The 24852-nt window shown below is 44.0% G+C and overlaps 1 protein-coding gene across 1 annotated transcript in view; it reads right to left on the bottom strand.

Annotated features, from left to right (window-relative positions):
• The window catches only part of USP37 (ubiquitin specific peptidase 37), a 44326-nt gene extending 20027 nt beyond the window's left edge, over positions 1-24299 (bottom strand). The window contains exons 1-11 of the mRNA XM_056861145.1: positions 24123-24299; positions 21314-21482; positions 19947-20047; positions 13219-13400; positions 12851-12922; positions 12029-12126; positions 10103-10187; positions 8074-8235; positions 3218-3349; positions 1388-1511; positions 224-429 (exon numbers count right to left, since the gene is read on the bottom strand). Of these exons, the coding sequence (XP_056717123.1) occupies positions 224-429; positions 1388-1511; positions 3218-3349; positions 8074-8235; positions 10103-10187; positions 12029-12126; positions 12851-12922; positions 13219-13400; positions 19947-20047; positions 21314-21482; positions 24123-24278 (1487 nt within the window). The 5' untranslated portion in view covers positions 24279-24299. The remainder of the gene's footprint in view (positions 1-223; positions 430-1387; positions 1512-3217; positions 3350-8073; positions 8236-10102; positions 10188-12028; positions 12127-12850; positions 12923-13218; positions 13401-19946; positions 20048-21313; positions 21483-24122) is intronic.
• Between the last annotated feature and the right edge of the window lie 553 nt (positions 24300-24852).

Here is a 24852-nt window from a genome sequence, read left to right as displayed (position 1 = left end):
CAGTCTCAATTATTCTGTTTTTGTGTATGTATATTTTTTGTCTGCGTCATATCAAAAATTTATATATACACACAAACACAAATCCAGCTTTTTAAAAACCCTGCTGCATGGGTAGAACTGAATCAGAAATATTGCAAACATATACTTGAATTGGAGAATAACGACATTTCTGAAAATACTTGATGAGAACACTGAGATTGGAAAAAGTTATTTAAACACTTACATTTTACATATGATAGAATGTTGAACCTCAAACTCCAAGTTTGTAATAACTGGACAAGTATAAACTTTGGTAGCTGTTAAGTCATCAGACACCCGTCCCACTGAGCTGTCTTCACCTGAAACTGGCTCACTCCTCCAAGTTTTGTTCAGCTTCTCCATGTCTTCCTTCAGCTGATCCAAGCACTGACTTAAAAATTCATGGGCATCCTAAAGCCAAGTGCACATTTAATAGAACAGCAACCCTGACATTTTATTCACACATTTCTATGTATACCATGCCCTGTGTAAACACACAGTGCAGTCCTGTGCAGAGTTATTCCAGTTTAGAGTGGAGTAACTGTACAAAACAGCAGATAGTTACTTTAGGCAGGCTTGCACACACCAAACCCATGCAAGAATCCAGTCTGACAACTCAGTTTGGAATACAATTTGAAAGTTTTTGAAAACATTTTATGTCTTTGAACACATGAACACATGAAGCTGCCTTATACTGAATCAGACCCTTGGTCCATCAAAGTCAGTATTGTCTACTCAGACTGGCAGCAGCTCTCCAGGGTCTCAGGTGGAGGTCTTTCACATCACATGCTTGCCTAGTCCCTTTAACTGGAGTTGCCGGGGATTGAACCTGGGACCTCTTGCATGCCAAGAATGTCTTGATTGCAAAATGTCACTATTGTATTTTATTGAAATGTTTTTCATTCCATGTCATTCTGTCTGACACATTCACACTTTCTGCTCAGTGAGAAAGCGGGGCGAGGGGGAGAAGAAAGCAGCAATGGGAGGGTGGGGGAAGCAAGAGAGAAAACAGTTGGGGTAATTGGATGCCCCCTCCCATGCAAAATCTCATGCGTTACCCTTTTCATTCTATTAATAGTAAGACACATGACGCGACAGAATAAAGTAACGCTCTCAAAAAGCGATCACTGGAAATGCATCCAAATTTCCCTGCTTGAAATATTTGCCGCCATTTGCCAGAGGCTGGGCTTTGTTTCCTGAAAACTGTGCAGAAACTGTGCAGAACACTCAGGGTTGCTCTTGGGGGTGGGGGAGGATCGCACAACTATTAGCGCCAACAATAATTGCCAACTTGTCCCAACAATAATTAAAGCACTTAACTTCCTGACTGCAAGCATACTTAATGTTTGTTTAAAGATACAGTACTCACATTTTGCATGTAACCAGAGAATCTCTCAGCAGTGGCTGAAATTGCGTTTTTTACTTTCTTGAGTAAATCTTTCTTCATCTCAGGGCTACAAATATCCTTTTTAGCAAGCAGATGAGCAAAACGTCTAGAAAATTAAACAGTGATTTGAATATTGTCGAAGGCTTTCACGGTCAGAGTTCATTGGTTCTTGTAGGTTATCCGGGCTGTGTAACCGTGGTCTTGGTATTTTCTTTCCTGATGTTTCGCCAGCAGCTGTGGCAGGCATCTTTAGAGGAGTAACACTGAAGGACAGTGTCTCTCAGTGTCAAGTGTGTAGGAAGAGTAATATATAGTCAGAAAGGGGTTGGGTTGAGCTGAATCATTGTCCTGCAAAAAGTATCAAAGGTAATGTGCTAATCATTGTCCTGTATCAAGATAATGTGCTAATGAGGGTGTGGTATGTTAATATGGAACCATTGGTCCATCGAACCAGAAACCACAACGGAGACAGTCAGGTCCAAAGAAGATGGCTTTACTGGTCAAATAGGTATTACAGAGCATGAAGAGAAAGGTGACAGCTATGGGGCTGCCTTTGCTGGACTTTTGGTATTATAGATGCATAGGAAGGGTGAGAGATTACATATTGACAACAAAGCAGGTTCCCAGACCTTCAAACAGAAAGTGTCAGGCATAACAGTTTAGAGAGAGAGCCCTGGGAGAGAGCAACTTCAAACGGAAAACAACTTCAAACAGAAGGTAGTAGGCATAACAGTCCTCGCAACCTTGGCTGCGGTTCAGCAGGGATAACATTCCTTGAGTCTGGATGGCAGGATGTGAGACGAAGAGCGAACAACACTGATATGCCTGACAGTATCCTGAAGTGATCTGTTAATGTGTGAAATTCAAAGCTTATCTGCATGGCTATTGTTGACTGTAGTCTTTGTTAGTCTAGAGGTTTTCAGGACAGGAAGCCAAGCCTTATTCATTCTTAAAATCTCTTCTTTTCTGTTAAAGTTGTGCTGATGTTTATGAATTTCAATGGCTTCTCTGTGCAATCTGACAAAATAGTTGGTAGAATTGTCCAGTCTTTCAGTGTCTTTGAATAAGACACCCTCATAATACCACACCCTCATTAGCACATTATCTTGATACTTACAGGACAATGATGAGCACATTACCTTTGATACTTTTTGCAGGACAATGATTCAGCTCAACCCAATCCCTTTCTGACTATATATTACTCTTCCTACACACTTGACACTGAGAGACACTGTCCTTCAGTGTTACTCCTCTGAAGATGCCTGCCACAGCTGCTGGCGAAACGTCAGGAAAGAAAATACCAAGATCACGGTTACACAGGCCGGATAACCTACAAGAACCAGTGATTTGAATGGTAAAAATATCCTAAAGTACTGTTGCATACCCTCTCTCTGAAACATTACTTGCTCCCACTATATCATGGAAAGGTTTCAGTAGTAAAAACATCCTCAACAGTAATTCATATCCCATCGTTATATTGTGCATGCATTAAATCAACCCAATGCCATGAGAAAACCTATGGTATAATATCAAGACTAAATCAGTAGCACAGATCAAAGTGGCCCAAGTAATAGTTCCAGAAAATGAGTATTAACAGAAATTTTGGTACATCTCCCTTTTGGTACATCTGGTCAAGCCAGCAGGATTTTTTTTTTAAATGCTCGAAGACACTTCGTAGAAACATATGCCCTTTAAGTATTTTATTGAAGCATACATTCACATGCTTCAGCTAGCAATTACTAACCTGACTGCTTTTATCAGTCCTCTAACCAAAAAAATAAATTATACCTTACCCACGGAGCTAGTGCTCACCTGATAAGTGCATTGAATGGAATTTTTTTCCAGGGGATATTTTGCTTCAAAAGATCATTAGCAAATGACTGAATTGAAAACAGGGATTGTAAAATAGCGTTCATGTAACAGGTATTTCCCAGGTTTGTAAATCTGTAAAGAAAAACAGGATTATATTACATAAAATGAAATATTTCTAACACAGATATGAACTGTCATGTTAAATATGGATCCCTCCAATTCCTTCAAATTAGGAGTGAGAACAATGCCTGCTAAGAAATTCTGCAATGCAATGGGGGGGGGGGTTCTTTACAAACAAGAAGAATCCCCAAGTTTGCATTAACATAAAAATCTGAAACATTAAAAATTACATCAGGGGATTAAAGCTCCCCAAAGTAATAGAAGTAATGCCTGTAGCTTTAAGAAAAGAATGCCCACTGAGCTCTCAGTCTCCATTTTGATGGTTGCTAGGCAATCACAACAATATAGCTGAGCCTTCCAAGCCTTGGTTTCTATAAAGAAAAGCCAAGGAGGAAGCAGGGGTGAACTTGGATAAAACAGCATTTGAAAGGGTGCCATCTCCTGTCATCTCCCTGAGAGAGAAGGACTTACTAGCCACAACACAACTAGTCCCGGCAGGGCAGTGGCTGCCAGGGAAGGTGAAAGCAGGGGAGCAGATAAAAGGTAGGTTGGCTGGTTGATGGGAAGAGAAGAAAGCAGGAAAAGGGCAGAGGCTATTGAGGCTTCCAGAGAAGGAAAAGAGGAACTAGTGGGAAATTGATTCAATTCAATTCAATAACCTTTAATAGGCATAGTACAAAAAAACAGCTCATACAGATTCTCATGAACAAGAACAATTCACCCAAATCCCTGCTGAACAAAGCAGGGCTCCTACAGAGTATGCAATACAGTTACCGTATTTTTCGCTCCATAAGACGCACTTTTTTCCTCCTCAAAAGTGAGGGGAAATGTCGGTGCGTCTTATGGAGTGAATGTGGGGACCCCCACCTCTCCCACCAGCCGGCTAGGCGCGCCTGAACACAAGCCGGCGTTCCCCGCCCGGAAGGCCAGCTGGGAGGCGGGGTATTTAAACTGCTCTGCGCTGCCTAGTTTAACCTCCCCTCCCCCCGCACGCTTCCCGTTCCTGAGCCTCAGGACAACAGTACTGAGTAGACACTACTGACTTGGATGGACCGGGGGGGTGTCTGGTTAAGCATAAGGCAGCTTCACGAGGAGGGGCCCGTGGCTCAGTGACAGAGCCTCTGCTTGGGCATAGCAGGAGGCCCCCCTTCCCGGGAGTCCTCACAGGAAGGAGGCCTGGGCCGGGGGTCGAAGATGGTGGTGCTGGGGAGGCTCCTGCTGCTGGGATCCTGGGCGGCCGGCGTTGGAGGTAAGCAGACACGCGGCCTGGCTTCCTTCGCCGCCCGGGAAGGAAGGAGGGTCTCCTCAGAAGGGGCTCCCCCCTGCCCCGGCTTCCCCTCTCCCCGCCCCGGCTTCCCCTCCCCCCGCGGGCGAAGGCGGCGTCTCCCCCTCAGGCCTACCCCACCCCCCACCCCCGGCCTTCCTTTTTTCCCTCTCCCACTTCCCCCTTGGCGATCCCTGCTGCATGGAGGCCGGGCGAGCGGAAGGGAAGGAGGGAGGGCCGGGCGGATCGTCCCAGCGGCGGGATCCGGCCTCGCTCTCCGCCCGCCCAGCCCGGCCTCTGTGCAGCGAGTGGGGGGGGGGGAGGCGGAGGCCTGGCAGCGCCGGGCTCACCTGGGCCAGGGGCGGGTGGGAGCGGAGGCGCCCCGTGGGGACTGAACCGGGGGCCTCCTGCTATGCCCAAGCAGAGGCTCCACCACTGAGCTCACAGCCCCCTCCCCAGGCTCTCCAGGGTCTCAGGCAAGGGTCTTTCCCATCACCTACTTGCCTAGTCCCTTAAACTGGAGATGCCGCTGGGGATTGAACCTGGGACCTCCTGCATGCCCAGCAGAGGCTCCATCACTAAGCTCACAGCCCCCTCCCCATGGCTCTCCAGGGTCTCAGGCTGAGATCTTTCCCAACGCCTACCTGCCCGGTCCCTTTAACTGGAGATGCCGCTGGGGATTGAACCTGGGACCTCCTGCATGCTGAGCAGAGGCTCCGCCACTGAGCTCACAGCCCCCTCCAAAATACACATGAACACATGAAGCTGCTTTCTAATGAATCAGACCCCCCCCCTCGGCCCATCAAAGTCAGTACTGTCTACTCAGACTGGCAGCGGCTCTCCAGGGTCTCAGGCAGGGGTCTTTCCCATCACCTACTTGCCTAGTCCCTTTAACTGGAGATGCCACTGGGGATTAAACCTGGGACCTCCTGCATGCCCAGCAGAGGCTCCACCACTGAGCTCACAGCCCCCTCCCCATGGCTCTCCAGGGTCTCAGGTTGAGATCTTTCCCAACGCCTACCTGCCCGGTCCCTTTAACTGGAGATGCCGCTGGGGATTGAACCTGGGACCTCCTGCATGCTGAGCAAAGGCTCCGCCACTGAGCTCACAGCCCCCTCCAAAATACACATGAACACATGAAGCTGCTTTCTAATGAATCAGACACCCCCCTCGGTCCATCCAATTCAGTATTGTCTACTCAGACCGGCAGCAGCTCTCCAGGGTCTCAGGAATGGGATTTTTCACATCACCTACCTGCCCGGGCTCTTTAACTGGAGATGCCGGAGATTGAACCTGGGGCCTTTCTAGACCCCCCGCCCCTGCCCGGCTTCCAGGGAGTCCCTAGAAGCCGGGCGGGTCGCCACCCAACAGCTGAGCCTCGGACCAGGAAGTGGGGTGGGAGGTAAAACTGTTCTGCGCTGCCTAGGCAGGCAGCGCAGAGCAGTTTAAAGACCCCTGCCAGGCTTCTAGGGACTCCCTGGAAACCGGACGGGGGTCTTTATTCGGCAGAATATTTTTTCTTGTTTTCCTTCCTCTAAAAACTAGGTGCGTCTTATGGTAAGGTGCGTCTTATGGAGTGAAAAATACGGTAAGTGTAAAATATATAAAATGTACCATATTTTGGGGTTAAAGAAAAAGTTATAATAAAGGATTAAAATAATCTAACCATCCAGCCAGATTGTGATATAATAAACAATGATGATCATGATCATTACCCAATCTCTAGATAAACCACATCACAGCAGCAATTTAAAATATTAGGCAGGCTTCATAGATCCCCTTCTCAGTAACATTACCAATTTTTTTGCAACCGAGGCAGTTGTTTCAGGCTTGACATCGGACAGTAGGGCAGTTAACATTCGGCTTTTATTATTGACTAACTCAGTATCAAGCAAATCTAGTAGTCAGTCATTACGAAGGCCCTCACCCAGGCGACATTCCAACATAATATGCATATGTGAGTCTGGAGATCCTGAACCACAGGCGCAGTCTCTCTCCTGTGGGTCCTCCACTTGTGTATATGTATACACATATACACCACAGGTTACATAGTATAATTTTTAAAAGATAATAAGCCAAAGAGCAGCCTTCTACCATCATAACTAACCATAACACCATCATAACGCCATATTATTTTTTCCACAATTTAACCATATCTTAAGGCAACTTACAAGTCAAAAATCTTCCATAGTCCACAGAACAACTACAGGGATGCAGCCAGGAAGATTTCCCTTGAGGTAACTCCAGATTCAACATGCTGTTATCAAGGAAGTCTTCCCTCTAACAGCGACCCACCCATCATGCTCCAGAAATTGGAGACATATTGAGGAGGGCGTATTTCCTACCTATAGCACCTGTTGGGAACCAAAATATCACACCAGAACCAGGCTACAAGCCTCCCGCTTTGTAAACATTGAAGCTGTATCAATGGCACCTGAAAGCTTTACACAATGTGACTTTAGAAGCTACATGGTGGCAAATCTGGCTGGTGCTCAAACAGCAGCAGAGACTCATGGCAACCTTTTATGATGTTATTAGTTTTCTTTAAATATAATAAAGGGTTTATGCAGAAAATAAAAACAAAATAGGCACCCTTTCAAACCACTCCTGAAACAATAGGGAAAGAGACACAAGCTAATGGATTTGCCACACAGAACTAAGGCTCCTTTCTACAATGGAATCTTTCCAGAACCCTGCCAAGCAATTAATAACATAAAAAATGAGTAAATATTTCAACAGTTTAATTTACATGCCAAAAGGGAGGAAAGTAAAAGACTCAGAACGAGTTATTCAAAATTTTAATAGTACACTAGTACATGAATTTACAATATAAAGAACCACTATTCCTATCCCCAGTTTACTGGCCTAAAAGGAGGCCAAAGCATTACATCCACTTACTATAAAATACTGATTTTGCATAAGCAGTGACCACCCAAGTTCCTAAAAAAAAAGGTAAAGGTCCCCTGTGCAAGCACCAGGTCATTCCTGACCCATGGGGTGACATCACATCCCAACGTTTCCTAGGCAGACTTTGTTTACGGGGTGGTTTGCCAGTGCCTTCCCCAGTCATCTTTACCCCCAGCAAGCTGGGTACTCATTTTACCAACCTCGGAAGGATGGAAGGCTGAGTCAACCTTGAGCTGGCTACCTGAAACCAAGTTCCGTTGGGATCGAACTCAGGTAGTGAGCAGAGCTTGGGACTGCAGTACTGCAGCTTACCACTCTGCACCACTGGGCTCTTTAAGTTCCTAATTGGAGTTATATTTAAGGACAGAATTGAAAATAACGTATAGGAGTTAGGATGCGGGGTGAGTAACTGGTAATAAAAAGTCCTGAAAAAGAAGAGACTACAGTGATTGAGGAAACATTTTGCTTTCTGTTTTTTAGTGTGAGTGGTGTCAATTGTTTCTGTGTACACCTAAAAGAGCAGAAGCACATTTACATGCACAAACATACAAACGCAAAAGCTTACCCTTGCAGCTGCTGTTGTGGGTGACTGGAAAGAGGGACTCGTGGCTTGTTCCATCCCATATAATCCTGATTTGATCTCATTTTTTTAACAGAGAGAGGGGCTGGCTGAGAGAGAAACCCCAAGCTTCTTTTGGCAGAAGGAGTCTGATTCACCACATTAAACCTATTAAGTGAGATGGGCAAAACAGGGTTTTCATCCCAAAAACTAGCAAATCCAATTAATCCTACCAGAAATACGTTAAATGTAATAGGTATACATCATAAGGATGGAATTACATGGCAACCAGCCTCCCATTTTTATACACACGTTTCTTTTTATTCTCACAGAGAAAGTGGGAAATGTTATCACGAATTGTATTTATGCAGCCTCCCTAGAACAGCAGTGTCGAACTCATTCGTTAGGAGGGCCAGATGACATAAATGTCACTTGGTCGGGCCGGGCCATGTGTAAATAAATACTATAAAATGTAATTCCAGATACTGGAGATACAAACTTTACAAAAGAAACAGGCAAAGTCAATTAATGATACTGTTTTTTACTTAAAACATAAACAAGTTTACAACAACATTCTTATGGTATTTTCTTTTATTTAACAGTCTTATTGTTATTTTGTAAAGTATGTTTGTATTTTAAGTAAAAAATAAAGTAAAAAAAATCATTAATAGACTTTGAAAGTATCTTATATGAAGTTTGCATCTCTAGTCCCTGCCATTAATTTTGTTAAACATTTTAAACCAGGGGGGTGAGTACCTTGGCTGGCGAACCTGCAGTGGGCTCACCAGCCCAGATCTGGATTGGGAGGGGGGTGGCTGCCTTGGCTGGCGAGCTCGCAGCAGGCTCAACAGCCCAGATCTGGACTGGGAGAGCGGCGTGGCTGCTTTGGCTGGCGAGCCCACAGCAGACTCACCAGCCCAGATCTGGACTGGCTGTCTCGACAGGTGAGCCTGCAGCCCTCTCCCAGTCCAGAAAGGCAGGGAGGGAGAGAGAGAGAAGAGAAAGAGAAATGAAGAGGGAGAAAGAGAGAAACAGAAAGAGTGAAACAGACAGGAAAGAGGAAGGGAGGGAGAGAGGGGAGAGACGGAAAGAAAGAGGGAAAGAAAGAGGGAAAGAAAGGAGGATTTTGGGAAGCCCAGAAAAGGTTGGGGAAGAAGGGAAAGGGGAACTAGCTGTCTCAGCTCCGCAGGCCAGAGAAAAGCCTTCCACAGGCCAGATGCGGCCTACAGGCTGCATGTTTGACACCCCTGCCTTGAATATCACTCACCTCCCATTTTGCCATGACAACTGCTTTAATCTCAGTTTAAAATCCCCATTTGTGGAGAAGAAACACCAATTTGTCTAGCCTATCCCACCACATAGGGTGGTTATCTGGCATCGGCCAAAGAGCGGGCCTATGCTATTGTGGCTCCAGCTCTGTGGCATGGACTCCCTGAAGGGGTGGGAGGGGCCCCCTCCTTGGAGATCTTCAAGAGGCACTGCAAGGCCTGTTTGCCAGGGCTTGTGAGGGCCTGCATCTTTTAAATGGCCTGTATCTTTTAAGAGGGGGAGGAGATTTGGGGCTTACTATTTTATCTTTGGTTGTAGCTGGTGATGTTTTAACTATTATTGTAAGCTGCCTTGAACCAAGAGGAAAGGCAGGCTATAAATATTTTAATTAATTAATAAAATAAATAGGCTCCTGCATCTGGATGTACCAGTAAATGCCCCTTGGGAGAACAAGCTGCATTTGTGCCCATCGTGGAAAAACAGAGGTCTGTGGTGACGTCTGAATGTGGCTTCAGTGTCTGTTCATCACACTAACAGGAAAGTATTTCTTCCTCAAACCAGAATGACCGGGCAGCGTTTCACATATGCTGTATTTTTATGTGACGCTGGTAATGTGACACTGGTAATGAACAGTTTACTTACTCCTTCAGCAAACATTGTTCTGATGGAAGAATAATAGAAAAATCTGGTTTTGTGAATACATATACATCATTTGATGAATGCCGTGCTCTGATGAACCAAACATTAAAAACAATTCCATACCTACCTGTCCAGATTAGAATTACTAGCTGAATAGTCCTTTGTGGATGATCTACTACCATAAAATGAGGAGGTCTGTAAAGGCAAAACTCCTTGAAAAGGAACAGAAAAACTTGTTAAAAGCAAAAAAATCTTAATGGGTTAACAAAATACTACTAAATGCTCAACTCCCACCTTCTTGTGTGTGTAAAGTGCCGTCAACTCACAGCCAACTTATGGCGACCCCTTTTTGGGGTTTTCATGGCAAGAGACTAACAGAGGTGGTTTGCCAGTGCCTTCCTCTGCACAGTAACTCTGGACTTCCTTGGTGGTCTCCCATCCAAATACTACCCAGGGCTGACCCTGCTTAGCTTCTGAGATCTGACAAGATCAGGCTAGCCTGGGCCATCCAGGTCAGGGCCCCACCTTCTTAGCCCTGGATAAATCCAGATGCACAGTTGCCCCTGCTGTACATCTTTTCACCCTGGAACTAAATAGCCATAGAAGGGCCTTTTCGCAAGCCTGATGCTCTGCCTTCCCCTCAGCTGCCGCATCCAAAATTAGGCGCAAATTTCTGGGATGACCAGTCTTATTACCTATGTAAATGGTGGCCCCCCTCTTATAATTTTGTGTTATTTTATACTTTTATTTACATATTTTATATTTTTATATTTGGAATTTCTGGTTTTAATTTCGAGGGGATTTTAGACAACTGTTAGCGATTCTATTCTTCTGTATATGACTGGCTAAGTGCCGTATTAATAAATGACTGACTGGCTCAATATGGTATCACGTTAACCCAATTTCCTTGCACCAATTATAATGAACAGATGCATGCCACAAAAACTTTGCCCAGCTCCCCTCTAAGTTAAATGGATTTGTCTACTAAGCAAGATATTTGATACAGCACAATTTCGTATCTGGAGCTTGGGAATAGGTTGTTCTATCAGTTCTCCAACCTATGCAGTGAAATCCATAGCCTGTGTTACTCTTTCTTACTGCATGTGAATATTAGAGCGCAGCTTCATGGAAGATTGTCATTTATTCCAGGAAGCACGATCTTATGCAATACAGAGGTACACAAGAATACAAAATGCAAAGTGTTTTAAAAAAAAACCTTTCCCCAACAGAAGTGAAAGAGCTTTTACAGTGAATGGCTTGCCAATCTTTATTTGATCTAAGTGCCAAAATGCACCAGCATGCTCTCCAAAATGTGTAGCTTCAATCAACTGAGATACACCTCTAAATTTGCATCTGGAAAGAGCTGTCACCTGAATTTCCATGTAAGCACAGAATTCAACGATTACCACCTCTGCCAGTAGGGAAAAATATGGCCATAATCTTGTGAGTATGTTAAAGGCTTTATGTTGCCTGCTGAGGTTGGATCTAAAGGAAAACCAGCCAGGAGGTAGAAAAACACCAGAACAATTTACATCTGGACATGCAGCAGCTCATGTCTTCTAACCCCTCATTTAAAAGATTCTCGTAAAAAAATCTTGTTTGGAGCTTCTTATTCTTTCCTCTGAATTATTTCCAAAACATATGGTTCACATTTATTCCCCCCCCAATATATATATATATATATACACACGTTTGAAACATATATGTGTGTGTGTGTGGGTGTTTGAAACATATATATATGTTTCAACCTGAAAGAAAGATCACTCCATTAAACTAAGTATGAATACCAAAAGAAAAGTTGAGTTCAAAGATGCTGCTCTGCAGACACAGGTGAATGCGTGCTTGCTGATTTCCCCTTCTCACCCCCGGCTGCTATGTCAGTAAGGGCTCCCCTCATCCCAGAAACAGAATTTCAAGGGAGTGCAGTGGAAGGGGCAAGGCAAGAAAGTCCTATTCATGATAATCTGGATCTATCTCCCATGTTCAGTTTTACTGGTTAGTTGGCACAATCATTGTATCAATCTGTCAAAAACAGTAGCATGAATCTGTTTACCTGAAGTTCTGTTCTCCTCGGCCTGTTTCAAGTTCAGCTGCTTTTCTCTGCTACTACATAAAAATTTCCGTGCTGGATCAGTCATAGCTTTGTTATTGCTGCAGATAATACATACATTTTATTTGAAGCTAATGGACAATACTACATTACTTTCTACAGAGACTTGCTACCCTTATATTTTTCCTATTCTTTGCAAAATACTTCACTGTCGTGTAAACACACCATACCCATAGCACTGTGAATCTTAAGCTTAAAATTAAATATTCAGCTAGTTTTACCATGGAAATGTGGAGCTACCCCACTAGTACACCATCATTGCAATCCGAAGCAGAATTATACCCTTCCAAAACTTTCTTTTTTTTTGGCTGTCAAGTCACAGCTGACTTATGGCAACCCTGAGGCAATTCAAGGCAAGAGATGTTCAGAGGTGGTTTGGCACTGCCGGCCCCTGCATTGTGACCCTGGACTTCCTTGGTGGTCTCTCATCCAAATAACTAAGGACAACCCTGTTTAGCTTCAAGATCTTTAGAGATGAGGCTATCCAGGTCAGAGTACTAAAACTTAGAAGAGTGTAAATTCTGTTTAGGATTGCACTGCTAACAACATACAGTTAACATACATACATAACATGCTATTACCAAATACACACAATTTTCAAGGATACTAACACTGGGTTTTTCCAACAATGTAAGATTATGTTAACATTTTTTAAAAAGTGAGGATCTAGGAGTTATTTCCAGCAAAGACTTAACTGTGGGGGAAGAGTTTAAGAAAAAGGATGGGAGAGAAGGTACAGAAAAGCTTAAGATAAAAAAAAATTACCTTGATGAATCATTCTCTTTAGGGTAATCTTCGTTTATTTCTGAAGGAGGCTGTGCCCTTTTCCTTCTTTCACTGTTTTAATAAAAACACACATCCATTCAGTCCACGGGAAAACAGAGGAGCCCATTCTTTCATGTTAAAACAACATTTTAATACATCCTCTCAAAAGTTTTATGTTTGAAAACAGTAATGGCATCACTGCTTTTCACTCTTCCTTAGTGCACAAGCTAAGGCAGCATTTTCCAGAGCTCACATATAAAAACAAATTATGTAACCTGAAAAGCAACTGACTAATTGTTTTCATAGCCACACATAAATTAATGCATGCACACTAAAGATGCAGTGTCTTTAAAAGTTTGTTTCCATACCGATTTTCCAACAACCCACTTCTGTGAGGTGTTGAAGCTGCAGGAGTAGCCACCACGTTAACTCTGTTGCCAGACATCCCAGTTCCTGCAGAATTCTTAATAGCTGATCTTCCTGGGCTGGCAAGCACCTTACGAAGTGGAGTTTCATCCTTATTTTCTATAACTGCCTTTTTGGGAGGAGTCTACAAAATCAAAAAGTGAATGGTTTATGTTGATAAGCTACATTACTCTTGCAAATCATCAACTCAATTCAGTCAGTAACCCTGATGAAAGGAATTGCAGAGATTGACCTAGCAGACACTGTTGTATGCACAAGCAGTATGAATCAGTGTTTCCATGCAGGGCATATATATATGCACAGCTGACCCTATTTGCACTGTGCTGGCCATACTCTTAAACTCCTCAACCCATAAACCTGATTGGAGGCACTGGTTCATTCAACAAATGGTTTGATCCCTACTGGGTTGAAAGGCTGCTGGTGGCTCTCATTTTTAAATTCCAAAAAGGATCAAAACCTATATTTTCTTGGTGTGACCATGGCAAATTTCTTACAATTCAAATCAAGTTAAGATTCAAGGGCAATTTAGCCCCCTGTCCAAGTACTTCACTTCTGATTGGCTGTTGATCAGGTTACAAGTGCTATGAAGTCAAAAGCTGTAGATATTTTAACAATGGCTTGGTAATTAACTAAATAAACAAATGAAACATCACAAAATAGCCAACTAGACTGTTACTAAACAACACTTTTTATTTGTAACCATTTAGACTACACTGCATGATATGATGACAGGCTAATGGCTTGGTTTCCAATTATCTGAACGTTTTTATTGTAACTAGTAAAGAAAGGTTTAGTGCCTCTCCTTAGTTTTTGTGACAATTAACCTAACCCCAAATCCGTAGAAGACCCATTAGTGTTCCTTTGCAGACAGTTCATCTCCACATATCTGCCTTGATAGTATAGAACTGATACCTCCATTTTCCATCATGGGTCTCCAAGGCTCCCATTACTTGGCCTTGCTTTGATCTGAGAAACATCAAAGAATATATGAACAAAGGGCCTAAGAGAACCTCTGACAGTATATGCTGTTAAGAAATCCTTAAGACTCCTAGGGCTGCCCCTGTGACCCTGCAAATAAAACTTACTGATCTGTGCAGAATCCACTTCAGTTGGTGGTGTGTGCTTCCTGAAACTATTCCAAAAAGAAAGCTATTTCTCCTGAGCAAAGGGGAAATTTCCCTTTTTGCTCATCTTCCTACATGAAAGAGAATCAAAGGTTTTTCTTCTACTACATTCCACTATGAAAGTGTGAGAAGAAATGCACAAACTGTGCATGCATGCACATTTTGGAATTACCCTCTGGCCAACTTATGCCCTCAGTTAAAGAATTGCCCCAACTGTATATAAATGAGCCTGTGGGCAGTTTATAATAAAATTTTAAAGCAACAATTTCAAAACAAGAACCCAAACAGCCAGTAAATATGAGTTACTTCCCAACAGACCAATAAAAACCAACAGCTGCAAATCGCTGTCTAAAAAAAGTACTACTTAGACACAAGGAGGCGATTATTTTTCTTGATATGATTAGCAATGTTAAAACTATTTTGAATAACTTGGGCCACTAATGGACAACACAACGGTGACGAAAAGCACATGGCAGTACAGTCCGCTTGATTTGTTTCTGCTTTTTTGTCTTAATAACTCTATTGTTGATATCCCTATTTCCCCCCTTTAAAATAAATAAGTAAAAAGTACTACTTCAGCTTTGCACAAAAGACATGGAGGGGGGCAAGAGGGACCTCCATGAATTAAGTGCTTGAAACTGACACTGCTAAGGAAAGCATCTACTCATATATACACTTTTTAGACAGTGGGAAAATCAGAAAGAACCTCTGAAGATAATTTCAATGCTTAAGGATCATCTTCTCACATACAAACCTATCCTAGACCCAGGCAATTTATGGCTTTAAATGTAAAAATTTCGTACTGGACCTGAAAAAAAGGGGAAGCTAGTAAAGAATTACATGTTCCAAATGGGTTGCCCTATTAACATTGCAATGGACTTATTCTGTTACAGTGTCCCTGCTCAGCAAAGGCAGCCCCTTGCGTTGAGTTACATAGTATTAAACAGGGGCGTCAAAAGTTATGGCCCACGGGCCGCATGCAGCCCGCCAAGGGCCTTTATCCGGCGCATGGACCCAAGGCAGCTCCCCCCGCCCCCCCGCGGGGCTAGAGCATGCCGTTTGCAGGCTTGGGAGCGTGCAATCCTCTCAATTATTTCTCCCCCAAAGGAGAACAGCAGTGAGTTGCAAACACGAGACTGTAAAGTGGAGTCGGGAAGGGCTGAAAGAAAGGGATGCAAGGGAAAGGCTGTCCATGTGTGGAGCTCTGCAGCAAGTTTGCTTTCTTGCATTTTTCTCCCGCCCACTGAGCACGCTTCTCTGACCTTCTCTCGCCTGGTATTCCTGAAGATCCCACTGACATATTTATCCTCTTGTCTCCTTCATGTTGCAAGCTTTACTTTGTGTTAAGCATCTGTTAAGGTTGTGTGCATCTTCCCACCACAACACTAATACTCATCCTGGCTCGCCCCTCCAGAATCGGTGGTCATTCCTTAGCGGTATGCTTCCTTGTGGCTCTGGGAAGGAGAGGGAACCTGAGAGGAAGGACATGGTCGGGCAGGAGCCAAGAAAACAGAGTGTTTTATGAGCTCCAGGATGCGGCTTGTGTCCCCCCCCCCCCAAGCCCACCCCTGCATGTCGGTTGTGGCTGCTGAGGAATGCCTCCTCAATGGGTGTTGGGCAGAAGTCAGCATTGTTTGCCATCCATAATAAAATAGATCCGTGTTGGCGAACCTATGGCACGCGTGCCCCTTCCGGCACGCGTAGCCCTCTCTGCCGGCACGCGCGGGTGGGCTCCAAAAGGCCTCCCGGGTCGTCTGTGCCCCTCCCTCTCTCAGCTGAGCTCCCCCCCCCCACCGTGCGTGCGTGGGCGTGTCAGCTTCCTGCCTCGCACTCACGCGGCTGGCTTCTTCCTCTTCCCCCCTCTCGCCCCCAACAGCTGACAGGCGGCGGGGAGGCCAGCAGCAAGGAAGCGGGGCCTCCTCCTCCAGGCTCCAGCAGCAGCTCCTCCTCGCCGTCTTCCTCCTCCTCGTCCCCCTCAGGCGGCTCCCAAAAGTCCAGCTCCAGGCTGCCGCTGCCATCGTCCTCCTCCTCAAGCGCCTCTCCCCCGGCCATTTTCGCCCGCCGCCTCCTCCTTCTCAGGGCGCTCGCGGAGGACCAGGCGGCCCCTCAACAGCCGCGCGTCCGCCAGAGAAGGGCCTGCCATCTCCTGCCATCCTCCCCCTCTCCCCCGCTCGTTCCTGACTCCTGCGGTAAGCTTGTGGGGTAGCCGGAGCCACCCTCAAGTCCTCTGGCTCGGGTGTGGCTGCATGGCCTCTGCCTTCTCCCTCCCTGCCCCCTAAGGTCGCCCACAGGCTGGTGGGGTCGCGAGCGTTGGCGCGCTCACCCTCGCCACCCCCTCCTCCCTTGCCCCCTCCTAGCTGGGAGGTGACCGATGCTGCTGCGCTGGGCCCCAACATCTCCGCCGTCCCGCACCGTCGCCTCGCCGCCTCCCCAGAGCTGCCGGTAAGGGGGGGAGAACTTCGGGTGTGCGCCCTGGAGCAAGTCCTGGGTTGGGCTTGAGGCCCGACCCAGGACACTTTCTTTCTTCCTTCCATCCTTCCTCCCTTTCATCCTTTCCCCCCGTTCCTTCCTTCCCCTCTTTCTCTCTCTTTCTCTCTCTTCGTCCCTCCCCCTTTCTTCCTTCCTTCCCCAGTTCCTTCATTCTCTTTCCTTTCCCAGTTCCTTCCTTCCCTCCCCTTTCTTTCTTCCTTCCCCTCTTTCTTTCTTTCTTCCCCTCTTTCTTCCTTCCCCCCCTCTTTCTTCCTTCCTTCCTCCCCCTCTTTCTTCCTTCCTTCCTCCCCCTCTTCCTTCCTTCCTTCCCCTCTTCCTTTCTTTCCCCCTTTCTTTCTCTCTCCATCCCCCCTTTCTTCCTTCCTCTACTAGGGCTGCCAACCTCCAGGTGGTGGCTGGAGACCTGGCAACCCTAGCAATAATGTCTGGTGGCTGAGCAGAGGACGAGTCCTGGAGAGATGCATGGCAAATACAAACAACTTTTTATTGAAAGATAAGTTTGCATCATTGAAAGCTCTGTTATTGTGTTTTTCTTTTAACACAAAATATGTGAATGTATGAGTTGTTTTTTCTAAATAAAACCTCAGTATTCAGGTTAAATTGCCGTATTGGCACTTGGCAATAAATAAGTGGGTTTTGGGTTGCAGTTTGGGCACTCGGTCTCTAAAAGGTTCGCCATCACTGAAATAGATCAAAGGCTCTCATCTCTGTCCAGTTTCTGCCAGGGCCAGAGTTACCCTTCGCAGTTCAGTGATCAAGCTCCTCTGTGCCCTTGCGGGTCAGAAAATGTCAGCAGACTCCCCAGAAACAAAGAGTTGGGCTGCAAACTTTGGAGCTTGCCAAGGCAGGGAGCCCTTTGTGTGGGTGCTGTGAACCAACCCGCCTGCCTAAGGTGAGGTGCACCTTCCCTGCCAAGGGGGAGGCTGGAAACCCGAGAGCAGCCACCACAGATAGGGAGGAGCAAAACGGATCTTGTCACGGGTGTAAGAATCTAGACAGGAAAGCAAGGACTGTTTTAAGACCTCCCCGTTTTTTCTAGCTACAGTTCAGAAGTGTGTGTGGGCGGGGGGGGGATCCGTATGATAAACAGTTTTGTATTGCAGTTATTTCTCTGAGATTTTCCAGTTGGTACAAATGCAGTCAACTTTGTCATGTACAAAGGTGGTGAAACACTTCCTCTGAAGTGGATGTTTGGGGAAATGCACTCACACACACCTCGAGGCGCCCGTGTGTTGATGCAGGAGGAAATCTATCCTCCACCTGCCACTTTAGCTGTTCTAATCTTTAAAATACGTTCCCCCACCCTTTTGTTCTGTAAAGTTCTTAATATGTACTTCCTGCAATATCAGAAATAGCTGACTTTTTTACCTTAAAATTTTTTACATACACACGTGGCAAGTTTATTTCATCTCCATTTTATTTGCTGCCATTTATCCGTATTCACCCAAGATTTTTTTCCCACTTCCAAATATGCAGATGAAGAAAGTTACAGAAAATGTGGCCTATTGGGGCAACTGGTATACTTACAGCCCATTCCTGAGGGCTGAGCCATCACGCCACCTCCAAAGGAGAATTCAGCTCCCCCGCATCGAAGCCAGAAAGCTGCCCTTACTTTCCAGCCCCATGGATCTGCTCCATAGCATTCCACGGGACTATGTGACCTAAAAAGATTGCATAACTGAAAGTAGGGGAAAGGGGGGCCATTCCTGGCCTGAAGGGGGTTGGGAAGCTGCCTAAAGGCAGCTCCGCCCTGGAATGTCCTGGGAATGCCCCCTGGGTGGAAGACCAAGCCAGTGTCCCAGGGCTGCATTGCCACAACAGTGCAGGGAGGCTGGCATGAGTGCCCCAACGCTGGCCTTCGTGCCAGTCTTGGCGGTGCAAGTGGCACGGGTGCCACAGCAAGTGGTACGGACGCCCATGCGGGCCCTTGCTTTCCGCCTCACAGCTCAGGAATGGGCGATGTTTATTTTAAGTGAGAATAATTTAGCTACAAATTTTCTTAAGAAATAAAATTGTTAACATATTAAAAAAACTAGAAACTCTGATTTGCTTTTATGTTTGACAGTCATTTCTGAGTCCTTTTATGAGAAGAAAGGCGAGCTTCACCAGTCCAGGCAGCCATCCCCCCATTTAAAATTCTAAAAAAAATAATGCCAGAGACCAGAGATATAAATGCCACTTGGTTGGGCTGGGCCATGTTTACCATAATATTTAATGCCATAAAATATAATGCCAGGTTCCGCAGTTAAAATTTATAGAAGACACAGGCAAAGCCAATTAATGATATTACTGTTTTAAGTATGTTTGTATTTTAAGAAAAAAATAATATCAATTATTGGCTTTGGCTGTATCTTCTATAAAGTTTTATCTGCGGAACCTGGCATTAAATTTTATGATACACATGGCCCGGCCAAGTGACATTTATATCATATCCAGCCCTCATAACAAATGAGTTCCAACACCCCTGGTATAAAATATACACTAATCAATCTGCAGTCACCAAACCATGATTAATTATGGCTATATCCTTTCTGAAGACCCAACAAGAGATGGATTGAATCAATAAAGGCAGCCACAGCCCTCAATTTGCAAGACCTGAGCAAGGCTGTCAAATATAGGACATTTTGGAGACATTGATTCATAGGGTCGCCATGAGACGGAAGAGTCTTGACGGCACTTAACACACACACACAGATTCTTTCTGCCTCAGAAAGGGCACAGCCGGAATCCTAGCTAAAATTCATAAAGACATTTGTAGCCACTTTGACACCTGAAGATCTTTGGGCAGCACTGGAGATAAGAGCTCTCCACATTAAAATTAACAATTTGGCCGAAAAATCACAAACATCTCTCACCAGCTGATTTAGAAGCCGAACCTAGAGTACATACCTTAAATCCAATATAAGGGGATCAAATACAGACATGACTGTAGTACTTCTTGCTAATTAATAAGGCTTGGGATATATCATAAAATTCCAAATTGCTCTATCATAATGTTTATTGTACCAAAGAAAAGGAATGTGAAAAAAGAAAGTGGACAGAACTAATTGAAATACCTGGTTTTCAATGTATTGAAGCTGCCTGTTAGAATCCTTCTGAGTGGTTCTATTACCCAAGATGCCTCCAAAACTGCTGGATCCTTGGGTAGATTTCGCAGCTAAAAGAAAACATTCTGTTTAGTTCAAGTTTATATTTTTCTATGTTTGATTTCTATTTCATTTTTTCCTGTGTCAAATCACGTATTAAAAGCACAAAGATATACACTGATTTTACTTACAAAAGATAATTCTACTTTTCTTGAAAAAAAAGAACTTGCCCCATGGATATGTCGAACACCATGGCTAACATATTACAGGAAACAGATCAGGAACTCTTCCTATGGTAAAACTTTGATGATGTGAAAGCACACATTGTTAACATGTTATGAAACAACTACATAAGTGAGACACTGATATCCATCCCTATAGGCAGATGTGCAAAAATGTTATACATACAGAACATATTTCATTAAGGGAAAAAATTAGGCAGACATTTAACTGCAGCAATAACCTTTTTCCCATTTGTTCTCACATGCCTCTGAGAGGCAGGGTCCCGATTCTGGGCTGACTTACCAGACATTCCCCAGAAAGAAATACCAACTGAGATGGCACAAGCTGGTAGTTAACTATTCCTTCTACTAATCTAAGTCTCTGAGCAGTGATTCGCATCTACACTATGGTAAGGCAACATCAACAAGGGACTCCCGTGGTCCTGAGCTGGAATCTATCCTCCTGCCACCCATTTCATTTCAGAGAATAAATTTCTCCCCCCCCCCCCCATCCAAAGGTTCACAAAGGAAAGAGACCAGCTAGGCCTAAGTATCTCTTCTTTGGTGGGAGTTCTACCTCCCTCTTCCCTAGCAGGGTCTCTAGACCAACGGGACAGAACCTAGTCCTCCTCTGCATGGTTCTTGATAACCCCCCCTCACCTGCTCATCCCCCTGCTGGCTTTCAAGAACGCCCCCGCTGTTCATCCTGCACGGTGTTCTTTTGGACCCCCAACACAGCCCTTTGCTTACTGTACACCATATACAATGTATTTAAAAGACATGCTTATTGTTTAAATGTAACAATTTTGTCGACAATATGGTATAACCTGAAAGTACACTATGCTACTGAAAAGTTCACTGTTATAAAGCTTATATGTTTAATTGTATGTGCTAATCTAGTTAAGAATGGTGCATTTTATGTTTTTAAAGCAGTAAAATAAATGTAGGTTTGATAAGAAAATAGGGTACAGATTTTAATTTCCCTCCAACTATTTCCCATAGTTTCAAAGTCTCTGGGTTTACATTCCTGCAGCACATAGAACATTATGCATAAGCACCTGAGGCAAGTTCTAGGTATGTTCTCCTGACAAGAGACAAAGCAAAATATGCACTCACCTGTATGAAACTTGTTTTGAACAGCCTCCAAATACAGCCTCATTTCATTTGCATCTTTCGATGGTATTTTATCCACTGTCAAGAAACTGGAATCCTTCAGCGTTACCATCAAGCAACTTAATTTCCCTCTATTTGGTCGTACCACTACATTTTTAATATTATGGTTTAGCTGGAAAGAAAATGGAGACTATTTATGTGCCTTATAGCTTAAGGAAAATAAACACTGAAGGATTTTTTCTTTCCCCATGATAAAAATATTTTCATAAATTATTTAAATACGCTCCCCACTGACCCAGGCTTTGCCAGTTGACACGGCATGTCCTGGTGTAAGTTTATAACCAGTTTGTACTAAAATGCAGCTTAAGTAACTGCAAATTCAGCAGCACTTCATTTTCAGTCTGATAGCAATACGTGGCATAGTAACAGAGCTTTAATTAACATTAGATTTCATTTTTTGACCTCTACATGCTCTCTCACCCCAAAGCTCCAATTTCTAATTGCAGTGTTCAAAGAGCCTCTCTCTATTCACAAGCCTTTTTAAAAACCACCCCTCAGCATACTTAAGCCCAAATATATGAGCATATATAAAGGATACCAACAATTAGAAAACATCTTTAGATTCCATCTATGAATCACAAGAAATTCTCATTTAGCTTACAGAATTATTGCCCCCCCAAAAAATCACAACATTCCTGGATTGTTTTACAAACTAGACTAGATTGAAGTGCTGATTGCATTGTGGCCATTAATCCTGTGCTTTGTTGGTCTTTTCTCCTTCAGCCCCAATCTTGGTAACCAAGCCCAGCTTTACTCTGCCAGTCACAAGAACCAGAAGACAAGTTTCATACCATCTACAATGCAAAGGCTGAGAGCGCCAGCAGAGAAGGGGTAGAATCAGATGTAATTCTGCAATTTCATCACAATAACTGGAAACAAAACAAGCTTCACAGAGAAACCAGCCCCTCCCTTGATGTAACACTTATACCATTAAACAGGACCTCTGGCGCAGAGTGTTAAGCTGCAGTACTGCAGTCAAAAGCTCTGCTCACGACCTGAGTTCGATCCCAACGGAAGTTGGTTTCAGGTAGCCGGCTCAAGGTTGACTCAGCCTTCCATCCTTCCGAGGTCGGTGAAATGAGTACCCAGCTTGCTGGGGGTAAAGGGAAGATGACTGGGGAAGGCACTGGCAAACCACCCCGCAAACAAAGTCTGCCTAGAAAACGTCGGGATGTGACGTCACCCCATGGGTCAGGAATGACCCGGTGCTTGCACAGGGGACCTTTACCTTTACCTTTTACCTTAGTAATTAATCAGAGTTCTTTAATTCAAAGGATCTGGAAGCGTCAGTGCTTAAGCCTTAAAGGACTGAAGTCCAAACGAGCATTTCCCATCAAGAGGTTCAAGTGCAGAATGATCCAATTTGGAATATGGAATTAATTTCCTGTCAAGAGTCCCAGCTCTGTGCATTAACTAAGGCTGTAATCCTGAGGAATCCTTAGAGGAAGCCCCCACTGAACAACATGGAATCCTGAAATATACAATCTGAGGATTTCTCCAATACCTCTCTTCTATTTCTTTACTTGAAAATATTCTCAGGACTGGGTAGATCCCTCCTGCCCAGCTCAGCCAATCAGGGGGCATACCCGTTAGCTCACCTGGATCCCCCTCCAACATCTGTCCAGAATCTGGATCCAAATTGAGCTTTTGCCTGCCCAAAACTACTGCCATCTTATTAAAAGTATTGTTTCTAGAACACATTACATGCTTCCCTGCTTCTCTTCTCTTTGGGTGCTGGCTGGACTACTGCTTGAATTACTCCTTTGGGCCCTGGCAGTATTCACTCAGTGTGCTAGTACCCACTGCACTGTGTACCTTACCATGCTCAGCCCTGCCTTTCATAGCAACACCAGCTTCTGCTGGTTTCATCCCATGCTGAAATTTTCTCTGTTAGATACGGACAAGCCCTGCTTCATAGATTTGCTGTAGATCTTTGGCCCTGTGCCTCCCTTTTTGAGATAAACACTGCACAATGTGAAGGGGCACTTGGAATATTTACATCCTAAAGTGGGCATGGCAGTATTTGATACTTTTGTTATACATTTGATATTAACGACTGCTTAGTCCTCTCTAGAAGCTATACTGCATTTCACCATACTCAAGGCCCCCCTGAACCTTCTTTCAGGGAGCTTCTTTCTTGCAGGGAGCTTCATCACTTTGTTAAAAGATCTTTTAGTTTGTGTGTGTGTGTCACTATCCAGTCTGGGCACATCCTCTTAAGCCACCAGCTCCACGTGCAGCTGGGACCAAATTGGAAACAGCCCCCCATTCACATGGATATATATCTAGGTTACACATGTCTTCCTAACCACACATGGTAATACCATCAACAGACAGATGAAATTGGGTACAAGCAATCTTATATATGCTTTGCCACCATTAATAGCAGCCCCTCCTGCGAGCAGGATCTATCAGTGTATCTGTAGTACTGCAACAATATCGCAAAGACATTGGCAAGTATCACTGCCCCTTTATCAGGGCAGCACCCTGATACTTAAGACTTCTAAGTTTTATTTTCTTCCACGTCTAAAACATTCTGGAATTTTTATTCCCTCCATGCTATTCAAATGCTTTGAGTAGTATACTTGAATAATTAATTGTAAAGGACAATAGGATCAGTGGTCTGGAAAGTAGAAGCAAAAATGAATCTCTTAGGAAAGTTCAAGCGACAGTTAAATTGACTTTGAAGTAAAAGTGTTCACAGAAACACAATACATGGGTTACTGAAAGAGCTTCTGAAATTCTGAGTTACCAGAAATATCTTTGGAATTCCTCCAGCACTGTAGCGAACCACCAGTGTCACTTTGCTGTCACTATCCACAACTTCAAACGTCCCTTCTTTCCATTTTGTGGTCCCAGTTTGTAGGCTGCGCATGCGAATGGGTCCATGTAACTTTAGTGGAGCCATGTTTTCATATAATTTATAAAGGTTTTTAAATGTTTTCAATGCAAACCTGTTCAAGAAAGTTACCATTAGTAGATACTCAATAAACATCAAATACATGCAATCAAAGGCAACTATTAAATAAAAAACTATCAAATCAAAGGCAACTATTGCACACTGACACTTTGAAATCCCAAACTCTAGAACCCAAAGTTTTAAAAACCCTTCTCAATGTTATTTACTTCTAAAAGATCCAAAGTAGATAACTCAATATAAGCATTACAAAATGTAATAGAATTGTTATGGCATTCATTAACATTATTTGAACACCCCAAATGTTAGCTGAACATCTGTAACCCAAATGTTAGCCATAACTGAATTTGATGGGAAGACATTTGATGGCATAACACTCCAGTAGTTCCATAATGAAATTACATACAAATAACACAAAACTGATAATTGAACTGAATAGTTGGCATACAAGTAAATTATGTCAACTGACTTCCGTTAAAACAATGTCAATATGTAAGTGGCACCTTTTTATTGTTTATTACCAAGGGCAGGAGTTAAGAGTTACTTGCTTTAATGCCATAGAAGT

This window comes from Euleptes europaea, chromosome 15, assembly GCF_029931775.1.
Source record: "Euleptes europaea isolate rEulEur1 chromosome 15, rEulEur1.hap1, whole genome shotgun sequence".
NCBI lineage: Eukaryota > Metazoa > Chordata > Lepidosauria > Squamata > Sphaerodactylidae > Euleptes > Euleptes europaea.
This window is presented reverse-complemented; position numbering and strand designations above follow the sequence as displayed.